The sequence below is a fragment of the Meleagris gallopavo genome, chromosome 8, assembly GCF_905368555.1.
Source record: "Meleagris gallopavo chromosome 8, MGAL_WU_HG_1.1, whole genome shotgun sequence".
In the NCBI taxonomy this organism is placed as follows: Eukaryota; Metazoa; Chordata; class Aves; order Galliformes; family Phasianidae; genus Meleagris; species Meleagris gallopavo.
The window spans coordinates 15,530,807-15,544,088 of NC_139411.1; the positions used below are offsets into that span (position 1 = coordinate 15,530,807).

General features: G+C 38.5%; 1 protein-coding gene across 2 annotated transcripts in view; it reads left to right on the top strand.

Moving 5' to 3' along the window:
* PPP3CB (protein phosphatase 3 catalytic subunit beta) overlaps positions 1-13,282 on the top strand; it is a 45,580-nt gene that overhangs the window by 2,604 nt on the left and 29,694 nt on the right. For both annotated transcript variants that reach the window (XM_085229920.1, XM_085229921.1), the window contains exons 2-3: positions 10,750-10,950; positions 13,105-13,229. In XM_085229920.1, the coding sequence (XP_085086046.1) occupies positions 10,750-10,950; positions 13,105-13,229 (326 nt within the window). The remainder of the gene's footprint in view (positions 1-10,749; positions 10,951-13,104; positions 13,230-13,282) is intronic.

The window sequence follows — 13,282 nt, forward strand, 5'->3', positions numbered from 1 at the left end:
TCATGCTCTCCGTGCAGCACATCTTCTGAGAAAGAAACACGAATTCAGGACTTAATGTTTGCTGGTATTTGTATTGCTTTATCTGTTGCTCTTATTTCAGCTTTTTCTTTCTCTCTTGGTGGAAAAGGGGAAAATTAACAGAAACTATCAAAAATAAGATGCCGTGAGAAATTAAATTCTTTGTTGTCAATACATATTGGCAGAAGTGGACAAGAGATACTCTCAAGAAAAAAACATTAGTTACTAATGATACGATAATGTAATAATTAGATTATTAGTTTAATTACATACAAATAATTTACTGATTAATAAAGCAAGGGTAATAATTAGTATATGGTCTCCTTTATATTTTGACCTGTATATTTTTCTACTCGTCAGAGATGCCCATGTCTAAAAAATACCTGAAATGTTATCAGGTAGAATGTTCATGTTGGACATATACATGACACAGTCGTGGCTTCAGATGCGCTGTGTGCCATCTGGCTGCATCGGCCTTGCATACCTTCCAAATAAGAATTACAGATCGTTGTCTGCATGTATTATAGTACGTTAAAAGCTCAATTTTTTTTTCATTTCTTAGTTAAGTTGTGTCTAAGTAATTTGTACTTGTAGCTTCTCCTTTAAATGAATGGTTAGCTGCAGGGTTGAAATGCATAAATTCACTGGTGGCAGGTGGGAGGATGAGGGCAAATGGCCTCAAGTTGTGCCAGGGTAAGTTTAGGTTGGATATTAGGAAACACTTCTTTACAGAAAGGGTTGTTAAGCACTGGAATAGGCTCCCCAGGGAGGTGGTTGAGTCACCATCCTTGGATGTGTTTAAAAACCGTTTGGATGTGGTGCTCAGGGACATGATTTAGCAGAGGGTTGTTAGAGTTAGGGTAGTATGGTTAGGTCGTGATTGGATCTGATGATCTTTAAGGTCTTTTCCAACCTGAGCGATTCTACGATTCTGTTTGTGGCGTTTTGTTTCCCCAGGCCATCAGATGGCCAGACTTCTGTTGCTGCATATGACAGAGATGAGAAAAGGTACCTGTCTTCTTGATTTGCTGCTTTCTAAGGTGCCTTCTTTGTTTCTGAAGAACACTTAGTGTTGTGCTCTCTTGTGGAAGATAGCATTCAAACTGCCATTTGTATTTAATGGTTCTCTCTGGTTCTTTTGATTTTACTTTATTTTTGCGATGAGTGACTGCCTTTGGTCAACATCTGTGAAGATGATGTCTGCTGTCCTGGATATGGGAGACTTCAGGATACCTTTATTTTGGATAAAAGCTATGATGAAGTGTGATAGGCAGATGGTCATTTTTAGCTATTAAATGATAGTTTATTGAAGCAACTCAACTACTCCACAAATCCCAACGAGAAAGTAGCTCATGGTTTAGCCCTGTGCAGGATCCTAACTTAAGATACTGATAGCTACTTTTTGACAGTGATGTCCATGTAGGAGAAAAAGAGTTGTAACATTTGACTTCAAAATAGGGAGTCTGATGTCAATTAAAAAGAAACAAAACACACTACAGATAAAAGGATAGGTGTATACAGGCAGCATGACAACTGTTTTGAAAATACAGTTAGGCCCTTAGAATGCTTTATGCTGCTGCCTAGCCTGATTCCAAACTGATTGAGAAGAGCAGGAGGCTATTAAAGAGAATATTAACACTTTGGGGGAAAAAAAAAAAAAAAGAGTCATAGTTATGATGTGGGAGAGAAAATGGAATGGAATGGAATTCTGATGAGTTAATGTTTGAATAGCCATATGTGTTCTTTCTCATTTTTTGAGGGAGTAATGAGAATGCAGGAACTGTAAACAATAACAACAAGCAGCAAACAAAGAAACGCACATCTGCCTTAATTTCAGTAGGGTGAGGCTTGGGATGATAAGGCCAGAGCAGAAATCTGGCAACTACTTTCATCTATGTTTGTGATGGAAGAGCCTAAGAACTCTTTCCCAGGTGTCAATTTTTTGTTATTATTATTATTATTATTTTTTTTTTCTGAATGGGACTGAAGAAGTCTCACAGAAACAAATAGTTTCAGAACATACCAACAGTATGAATTTAAAAAAGCGTATATCCTGGGAACAGAAGATATTTTTCTAGTGACTCTAATGGAATTTTTTTTTTCTTTGGGGTTTTTGGGTGTAAAATTGCTGATCTATTTTCTGTAGCCTGTGGCATAACTCATCTTCTGAGCCTGAGAAGTGGAGCACAGCAGCATTTTTACCAAGCTCCAGATTGAACTGAAGAGCTGTAGATCAGTGAGTTTAATTTAAGCAGACTCACAGCACTTGTGAAAGAGTAGACTGACTCAGTCCCTGGAGAAATATGGTATTAAAGAGGAATCGGTCCAGTTCTCATAGAAGGAAATTCAGAGGAATTTTTACCATTTTTTTGGAGGAGCCAGTAACGTGATTGATCCAGGCAAAGCCATTGACCACATTCCCTCATCAGAGTCTTTAAAGTAAGAAAGGAGGAAATGTCCTCTTTGGGATCAAAATTAGTTAGGAAAGAAAATACATTGATGGGTAATAAACTTGTATACTTGAAGGAGATTAACATCTGTCTTATATATATTCTTAAATTATTTAGAAAACAGAGTGAAAAGCCAAGTAATAGTGCTTACTTATGTTAGTGAACTTCCAGAGCTGTTTCAGAAGGCCTCTGTTAGACTGAGCGGGTGGTTGGCGAAGCTGCAGGAGACACAGCTGTGACAAAGGCTGAGTAGTAGAGACTACAGGGGAGGAACATCCTTTGCTGTGGTGAGCTCTGGAAATAAACATTAGGGTCTGTATGGGTGGTATCCGAAAATACTAGTTTGGTCACAGTTGAACAGACTGATGGGAATTTAGGGATCGTTAGAAGATCAGTTTAGGACAAAGGGAAAGAGAAAGCAGCAGCATCCATTTCCTACGTCTTGTGTTAGATGTTCATCTGGAATGGCAGCGTGTAATTTTTGGTCCCCCATCCTGGCTTTCTTCTCTATTTAGAGATATGTTCAGCAGCACAGAGTACATTTTGTGTGAGGTAGAGTGGAAAATTATGAATCTGTAACTTGGAGAAGGGGCATATGAGCAAGGGGGATTGTTGGGTGCTGCTTACATCAGTTCTTACTAGAAAAGATTAGTAGGAAACAACTGCATTTTCTGTTTTCCAGTGAAAAGGAGAAAAGCAGTACTGAAGAACATTTTCCTGAAATGAGTATGAAGGGAAGGTGAAATACTTTTTCATATAATTTATGATTTAAATTGTGGAATTCATAGCAATTATGTGCAGTAATGAAACTTACTTTGCTAGAGGAAATCCTTAAGCCACCCTGTTTGGAACATGAAGCATGGTGAGGGAAAGTCCTGTGGATCCATCAGGGGAAGAAGCATGTTCAAACATTAAATAATCTCTTACTGTAACGCAGTGTGGTCATTTTTAAGGATGGTTTTCCCTAACTAGAGGTTTTCAGATAAGTAATATTTTTTTCTGAGAAAATTTTTCAAAAGCATTCACCAAATTAATAGAAAAAATGCTCAGCATAAAAGGTGAATGCAACATGACATGTTAGGCATAACCATGGTTTCTTCTGAGATTTATGATTTTATGAAGTTTTTAAGACTGCAAGAGATGAAAGAAAAAGTGCCTGCAGTGCTTTAGCGAAGTTTCGAGGTCGACAGGGTCATCTGCCTTAGCTTTAAGAACACTTGACACTGTAGCAAGAGGCATGCCTTTAAAGAAACTTGAATAAAGGGATAATTTTTGTGGCATTTCGGAGTAATGCTATAATTCACAAGGAACTGACTTTGAAGAATATGTACTGTATTGTTTGGGATGAGTAGGATAACTTGTATCTTTTGACAGCTATTGATACTAGCTTTCTGATTCAAGAAGATGCTGTCATGTGTTAGTGTTTAAATAATACTTCCAAGGTTGCAGGTCTGTAGACCCACCATTTGTGATGTCTTCGTGCTATTTCTTGTTCGTGTGGTGTCCTACCAAGTGAAAAAGGACAACTGGATGTATTCTGTCCTTGTAGTAGTAGTCATGGATGTTGTTGTTCTTGGTTTAGTATAGATATTGGCATTTAAAGGTGGAAACTCCGGGGACAGACTAGAAGATAAGCTAGGAATTGGGGTTTGTTATTTTTCTGAATGCTGGTTCGTAGCTAGCAATGCATTCGTAAAACCTGAGCCCCCAAAAGCACAGCCAAACAACAAACACAGACAACAATGCTGGCGAAGTGAATAATACTGGCTTTTCTTCACAGAGCACCATAGTTGTATTCACTTATGAGTTGTATTCCTTTATGAGCCAGCAGTGAGCGTGCGCTTGCAGCTCGGAAGGCCAGCAGTATCCTGGGCTGCTTCAAAGCAGAGTTGACCAGCAGGGCGAGGGAGATGGCTGTCCCCCTCTGTTCTGCTCTGATGAGGCCCCACCTGGAGTACTGCATCTGAGCCCGTAGCCCCCAGCATATGAAAGACGTGGAGCTGTTCTAGTGTGTCCAGAGGAAGGCCATGAAAATTAGCAGAAGGTTGGAGCACCTCTCAAGTGAAGAGATGCATAGCAAGGGCTTGGAACTAGATGGTCTCAAGGTCCTATCCAGCTGAAACCATTCTGACATTTTACCAGTTTGTGGGAGACACAACATATATTTCACATGTATCCGCCACCAATGCATCATATTATCCTCTTGTATTAAACTGGGAGGTCTGACACAAACCCAATGTCTGTGTTTAGTAACCTTGGCAATGTGAACTGACGCTTTACCTGTGAAACCAAAAACACTTTTAAAATGGAAACTGGGGAGTTGGGTGTGCTTATAAAGCCAAAGCCAGTTTACAGAACATGACATGGAGTCCTCATTATAAAGGAAAAAGGGCTCATTTTTCTTTCAAAGTCAGACACACACACACACACACACACACACACACACACACAAAAAAAAAAGAATTATTTAAATTTGGAGGTCTTAGGAGCAGTTCCACACTTGCTTGTGGGAGTACATTGTACAGTCGATCCCTTATACTTTTTCCTACCATTTGTCTAGGAGCTTTGATCTCATCTTGTTTCGTTAACCTTTTCCAACTGGGTGCCTCTGATACAAGCCAGGTTTAACCACAGTTAGTAAAATGGGCACATTTTGTGGTTTAAATTTACAGCATCTACATGTTAGACTTTATTAGCAGCTACTGTTGTAGTCAGTTACTAGGCAATGTGAGATCTGCTTTGGGTCTGGAAGTAGCATGTTTGTGTTAGTTGCCATACTGCACCTCTCTGCAGGGATTATTGCATTGAGCAAAGTGCCACACTAATGTAGCTTTTCTGCTTCTGAACCTCTTCACAGCATGCTGCAAATTTATCCATTTGGATTGATGATGACTTTTAGATCTCTATAGCATGTTTTTTTGTAACGTATAAATGAATGAACCCAGAGATTCGTAAAGGTCCATCTAGAGAATTAGGTTTAGAAGTGGGGTGGGTTTTTTGATTTTTTTTTTTTTGTTTTGTTATCTCTATATTAAGTAGCACTACGATACAAAGATCCATTTTCTTCTCTGCAAACGCGCACTAATAGAAATAGAAAACATCATCACCTTTTGCTGACAAAACCAAGTTACTCCTTGTTTTTTTCCCTGGCTTTATTATTTAAAGCTTTGAATCAATGCACTTAAAACCATACCATCCATACATATTTTAAAAGTTAAATTGATTACATTGATTACATTTTACTGGTAAGCAACAGTTTGAGTTTAGAAAATCCTGTGTTGTTGTAAATCATGGTGTGTTATCTTTGTTACTAAGATCTCTACTTTTACTGGTGGGATGAAGTCTGTTATTTTGTAGCATAGTGCGTACTGCTTTAGTGATTCATCTCAGTGCTTATCTGTTGCTTAGCTTTGCAGGGAGTGGAAAAAGGGATTCCTTTAATGACCAACACCATGTTATTTCCTTAGGGTAATTCTTGTTAATTACCGTTCTGTTGCAGTCCCAAGAGCACAGGTTCTGCACAAAGACTTTGAAACACACAGATTGTATTTTTGTCTTGGAACACATCATGCTGCAATTCTTTTTCCTTAGGCTATGACATTCTATTACTACTTCATCAAAGGTTTAATTAAACCCGTTAGTTTGCAGAAATGGTCTGCATGCTTCAAAAATGGTCATCCTTAACCTACTAAAATGTTATTTTAGTATTTTTTTCAAAAGTATAAGCTCTAATATAGTGTTAACTGTTGAGACAAAAAGTCTGAAGTGGAAAAAATCAATTTTTATAAAAAGTATTGCTGATTTATTTCAGTTGAGTGATGCAGATTAAATCACTAGCTGCGTTTTGTTCTTCCTTCTCTGAAGATTATTCTAAAACATATTCTTCTTAGGCAATACATATATTGTTAAAAAAAGATTTTTGTTAAACTCCGGTGAAATAATCTTAAGGCTTCTGATACTAACATTCATGATTTTGAGATATTAAAGACAAGCCTTGGATATTTAGTTTTTCATTTAAGTATAATTTCTATACAGATATTAATTAAAATAATTTAATGCAGTTCTTCCCAGACGTTGGACAGAAGGTCAGACAGAAGAGGTCTTTATATCCTCACAGAAAATGCAGCCTTCTAGATGAGCTCAGTAGTCAGTTGAAATAGGTTGTTTTTTTTTTAAGAATTTGATCTAAAAAATATTACCTGGAACTTTGTTAAGAAGACAAAATTCTCCCTGCCACATGTTTAGAACCCTTGAAGTATTTCCAAATGTCACAAAGAAGAGGTCAGCACCACCTTTCTGAATTGTGAGGCCACCGGCAGTCACAGTACATCAGTAATGATATGTGTGAGAGTGAAACTGGTTGCCTCAACATCCAGTTCTCTGCCATGTCCTGCATCTATTCAAAAAATCTCCAGAAAGAAAAAAGAGTTGTCTTTCACCTAAGTAGGTCACTTTCCAGGAGTAATTCCAGAGCTGATGAAGCACAGTTTCTACAAAACTGTGTCTCGGTGTTGATTGACTGTGGTTATGTGAAGACATGATCTTTCGTGCCTTTGCAACAGTTAGTGTCGGAGAAATCTACCTGGTGAATTATCTGATATCTCATAAAAGGATGAGCTGAACTTGGCATTACTGAAGGGATTTGTGATCCCGTCTCCTCAAAGGAACTGCCTGCTTTTGTAAGCTTACATGAACTTGACACCTGCAAACAGACGTGTCTTCCCTGTTTAGTAACTGACTTTCTCACCTACCAGCTCATTTTGTGTGCGATCGTTCGTGGATATTCACAGCGTGTATGTTTGTGTAGCTGCACCAACTACACTTGACATGGACCCAGATTCAGAAGCATAGGTTCTTCATCGAGTTTAGCGTCTGTGCCTTGTGACCTTCATCAAGTTCGTTTCTCGTGTTTTTTTGCTCCTCGGTTTCTTCATGTGAACCTTCGAAAGTATAGCTTATTAATTCTAGATGGTGCAATACAGCAATTGGGTCATGTTAGTACCACAGCACTTATGCCAAAATCCAGTCATCAAAACCATATCTGGCAAAATATTTCAAGAGAAATAGACCCACTTTATTAGATAATATTTAATTAATCTGAAGTTTATGTTATGTGGAGCCGGTTTGTTCCTTGTGGCACAAATAGCATGTAAAAAGGGGAGGGGATTGTCTAGAAGGTTATATAGAGATTAATATGAATTACCAAATAAAGCAAAAATAACGTTTAGAGAATATGGAGGATCGAAAGTCAAGCTCAGAAACAGCGAATGCAAGACTTGAAGTGCTGTTGGTCATGGTAAAATGCTTCAGGAGGTGAATTAAATTTATCTTGTTGGAATGATGGGTTTCTCTTTTCAGAGGCAGATTCAGGTTTTTAAATAGTTATTGTACATGCAACAGAATTGGTTGCCTTTTGGTTTCTTAGATTTGGATCATGTAGCATTTTAACACTTCCAAGTGAAATGTGACTACTAGAGGGGACTGCAAGGAAAGCTATGCTGTTTACTTAGTAAAGCATTCATGTCCAAAACTGAAATGCCAAATTTGTTCTATGCTGTTAACGTCAAAACAAGACTTTCAGCATCTTTTTACTTATGAACCTTATTAGAGGAAAAAAACAGGCAATTCTGCAGTTTATTTTCTAATATAATTGCATTTCAGTCAGAGTATGTGACTATGCGTCAGTTGTTTTACTGATGGATTTTTATTAAGGCACAGAACAGAAGGTAGCAGTATATTGCTAGTAGTCCAGAAGCCAACATCAGTGAAGTTGGACAGTTTTTTTGTATTTCAGCTTAGATTTTAAAATGTAAAGTTTTGCTTTGAAAACTAAGGAAAGAGAACGCAAATTGGGAACTGCAAGTGTGTTCATACAGTTGGATCTCCATTAAGTAGCAATGTTTCTCCCCATTTTTTTTTTAATCACATTTGAAATAATATTTAAATGGAAATTGAACAGTGTTGCTCCTTTTGTTTCATTCTTTGAATGCATATATACAGATATGTATATTACATATCTTTTAGGTTAGTTTTATTGCCTGTAATCCTGCACATGCTAGATGATATTTGGGTGGACTGCTTAGTGCGAATCTTGATATATTTTCCTCTCTAGTGATCCCCACGTGCATTTTGCATGTGCAGGAATGAACTGCTGCTGTCAGACAAGTTCATTGAACCAGCAGCGTGCCCTGGCAGCCATAGGGCTCTGCACCTCAAGGTGCACCAGGTCCAGCACTGCCACCGGGCGAGGGGAGGGGGTGTCCTGCCGTGCTGTGCGGCCTCAGCTCCAGAACTGCGTGCGGGTCTGTGCCACTGCGTGAGAAGGCAGAAAGCTGTTAGAGAGCATCCAAAGCATGGCTACGAAGATGGCGAAGTGTCCGGAGGGCAAGGTGTGTGAGGAGCGGCTGAGGTCCCTGTGTTTGCTCAGCCCAGAGCAAGGAGCTGAGGGGAGCCCTCATGGCGGCTGCGGCTCCTCACAGGGAGCGGAGGGCAGCGCTGAGCTCTGCTCTGTGTGACAGCGACAGGGCCCGAGGGAACGGCATGGAGCTGCGTCAGGGGAGGGCAGCTGGGGGCGAGGAAAAGGGTCTGCACCAGAGGGCGGTGGGCATGGAACAGGCTGCACAAGACAGCGAGCACAGCCCAAGTACTGGAGTTGAAGACAGTGCTCTCAGACATCAGGTTTGGATTTTTGGTGGTGATGTATGGAGCCAGGAGTTGGACTCGGTGATCCCTGTGGGTCTCTTCTAGCTGAGAATATTCTACACTCCTATGTAAGCTGCAGTCAAATCACAGTCTTGGCAGCTGCTGAGCCTGGTTTGGCTCCCAATTCAGGCCTCTCATGTGCTTTGCTCCTTTGAGATATGGATCACATAGGATCTCTTTTGATCCACAAAACAGGATCCAGATTTCAGATACTTATAGACATTTCTAAAGTTGTGTCAGGTACGTGAGCAGCCTCGATTCATAGTTAAATCTTTTGGAGACAGTACAACAGAAGAATAAGGAAAGCAGGCTCGATGAAGAGTTTTCTAGCCATTCATGATGGCTATGCTACAGGCTGCCAGAATTGCAGATTTTCTTCTGAGAGTATGAAGTTCTGCTGCTTAATCAGCAGTCTGACAGAACTTCAAACTGTTGGACTCTGTCCTGCTGCCTTTCTCCTATACAGGGGCTGAGGGAGAGTTGTTTCCCCTTGTTCATTAATGCTGCCATAATCTGGGTCACAGTCCCCCTTAGTTTTCATAATTTTAGGCTGAAGGATTCTAGCTTACCTTTGTTAATCCTGTAGCAGAAAACATTGGATTTTTTTTATTATTATTTTTGTTGTTCTTTAATTATTTTTTTTTCAGTTATTATTTTCCCTTAATAACATGAGTGAACCCAAATTGCCTACTGGATTTATCTGCACCATAATGGTCGTATTTAGTTTTCTATTCCCTGGCTAGTAATTCTTAATTGGGTATTTTTCTAGAACAGTAGAGAAGACCTTGATAATGAATAGTAGTAGTAAGTTTATAATCTGTGATTTTTATATGTAAAGTTAGAATTGATTTCCTTCATTAATTCACATTTATTAATATTTAACGTCCTGTTTTTCTTGCTGAGCCATTCGGTATTTCTACTGAAGCTCATTATAACCTGCACAGTTCTTCAGTGTCCAGAATACTTGTTGTCTCTTGAAAACTGCACCCTTCTCTGAGTGACCTCCTTTTCACTGTAATTTATGAATATGTTAAATAGCACAGATCCTAGGGGGGTGATCCCGTGACCTTCCTTTCTGTATGCTGACTATCACCTCCTTTTTCTTACAATCCTTTAAGAAGTTTTCTTTTGTTACTACCTTTGTGGGTTTTTTTAATTGTTTTGAAGAGTCTTTGATGATGGCCATATTTTAAAGTGCCTTTTGCAAGTCTGAGTGGATATTAAATGGATCTCCTGCGTCCCAAATACTTTTTCCTTCAGAGAATGCTAATGTATTTGAGAAATATCATGTTCCTGAACAAAGGAGTTTTGACTCTTTCAAATGATGTCTATTTTGCTGTGCCTTTCAGTAATTTCTATGTAGTTTCTATGCAGATGTATAGGTGTTAATTCTTTTAATACATATGCAGAAAGCACTATTCTATCCCGTTTTTAGTGGTGTCATTGAGTTTGTTGACTGGAAGGTAAATTTGCTTTGGTTAACAGCTGTTCCATGATAGATCCAGTTCTGTTTCTTCGTTTTGGAATATATATTTAGAATAGCATTTTTGCAACTACTGTTTCTTCTTTTAAATTTTAGCTGTCCCTTTTCCACCAACGCATCGTTTGACATCTGAAGAAGTGTTTGACACAGATGGAAAACCCAGGGTTGACATTTTGAAGAACCACTTGATAAAGGAAGGTCGAGTGGATGAAGAAATTGCACTTAGAATCATCAATGAGGGTGCTGCAATATTACGGAGGGAAAAAACTATGATAGAAGTTGAAGCTCCAATTACAGGTAATGTTTCTAGATTATTTCACTCATAATTAAATTTTGAAAATATTCAGGTTTTTTTCACTAGTATAGTTTTTCTTAAAAATCACTAGAATAAAATTTTTGTGTAATCTTTTTGAATAATCTCACACAGCATTTGCTTAGCAGCACTCAGATGGTCTGAAAAAAGACACTGCTCATTACTGTATAAAACTGAGGCATTGAACCTGCTGGGGATTAAAACTGAGTAAGCAGGGTTAAAATGACAAAAGAGAAAGTAGTTAAATGCTTGTGAATTATGAATTTCTCATTCCTGTGATGTAACTGGAAACAGAGATGTTTCCCTGGAACAGATAAGTGAGCTCAGAATTATTCTGAAATCTGAATATGTGAAGAGAAGCTAATTGCTGTTGTTTGAAGCAAATACTGTGACCTCATTTTCTGAATAAAAAATACACCTTATAGTTCCTCTGTAGGCGAAACTGATGATTGAGTGCAAAATGGTGTTCTTATGAGGGTAGTAGTACTGGGAAGCGTAAGATTGTTTTGCCATCATTAATGTAATGGGACTAATCTGCTGTGATACAAAACTGACTTGCAGTGTTTTTAGGGATATTTTTGTACTTGGACTAGTTGTGTTTGTATTTGACCTGGAGAAAGATGGATTTAGTGAGTCCTTAATGTATTTTTTTTGTTGTTGTTACAAAAAATCCAGATTCATAGAAAATATTTTATATTGCATATCTATAATTTAAAATAATGAATGTAGATTTTTTTGTGTGTTCAAATCAAGTGGTCTTTAACTTGAAAGCTTTCATCTGAATGGGCCTTGGAAAACTAAGCGTTTTCAAATACTTATTTCAGGGGATCAGCTCGCTTTGATTTGTTAATGTCAGGCAAACGAAAGCATGGAAGTAGTATATCATTGCTGGCATTTTAAAGAAAATTAAGCTATTGACCTGGTGGAAATAAACAACTGAATGACTGAACTCAGAATATTTTTAAGTTCTAGATCGAAACTCATGTCCGTATGTTTAGGATTTTTATCTTTCACCTCATTTGGGTAGCTGCTCTGTGTTACTGGTATATTGGAAGCTGAAAAAGAAGAATGTTCTTGCAGAGTTTGAGTAGATACCTTCAGAGAAGTGACATACAAGAGGACGCATTTTATTTGGTCTAATGTTTTTGTAGATCTCTGTGACAGTTGTTTTACTCCAAGGAAATAACAATATGTCAAGTGCCATATCTGATGCTTTTTTCCAAAATTAGAAGGACTTGTTTTCCCCACCCCAAATTTACTAATGCACACCAAGAAGTCAAAAGAGACTGTTGGTCAGCTGATCAGTAACGTTTTGTGTCGATAGAAGGTGTAGGCTCTCAAGTGCTATCAGCAGCACCTCCCTGCAGAAACAGGAAAGCAACTCCTGAGTTCTTCCACTGCACTGGAAATTCTTGTGGGAATTAGGAGTTAGGAGCAGTTGTCTCTTCCATTTGAAGTTGTTTGGGTTTTTTTGGTTTTTTTTGTCCGTTTTTTTTAATTGCAAGATGACCTGGCGTTGCTGCGTGCTCTTCAGAGTCTTCCCAGCTGTTATCTTTGGCACTTCCGCCTTAGGTTGTGCTGACCACTGGTCTTGTACTGTCTCATATTCTAAAGCCACAAGAAAAATCCACTGTTGAAATAATGAACGTGGTTATTTGAAGGAGAAGAGTAGAAAAGAAGATATGGTGATGTTGAAAGGTGTGACAGTCAGAAAACAAAGGCATACTCACCCTGCTTTGTTCAGTCCCTTGTGGAAACAGCAAATTGTTGCAGAGCAGTGTTGCAATACCTTTTCAAAATGCATACCAAGGCAGATCTGTGAAGATACATAAGGGGCTGGGGGAGACAGTAAAGAGCTGCTGACAGCCTTCAAGACCTCGATGCTCTGTGTATTAACTACTTTTGAAAAATATTCCACAGTCTGCCAGATGCAAATCTGATTGTTGTCAGCATTGCTACACGTAGTGAGAACAGTTTCTTAGTGAGCAGCAGAAGGTGAAGCTTCAAAAACCTCTGTTATTTCTTTTTTATGCATGTCTTTTTATTAGAAGTACTTTGTGGCTGTTTACTTAACTATAACTTAGTAACTTTTCTGTTAGATTTTTTTAAATTAATTTGAACAAAATTTTTGCTTGCAGTGTGTGGTGATATACATGGCCAGTTCTTTGATCTAATGAAGCTGTTTGAAGTGGGAGGATCACCTGCTAACACAAGATACCTCTTCCTCGGTGACTATGTAGACAGAGGTTATTTTAGTATAGAGGTAACTGAATATATTAATCTGTTTGTCCTAAATTTTTCTATAAGCACGCTTTC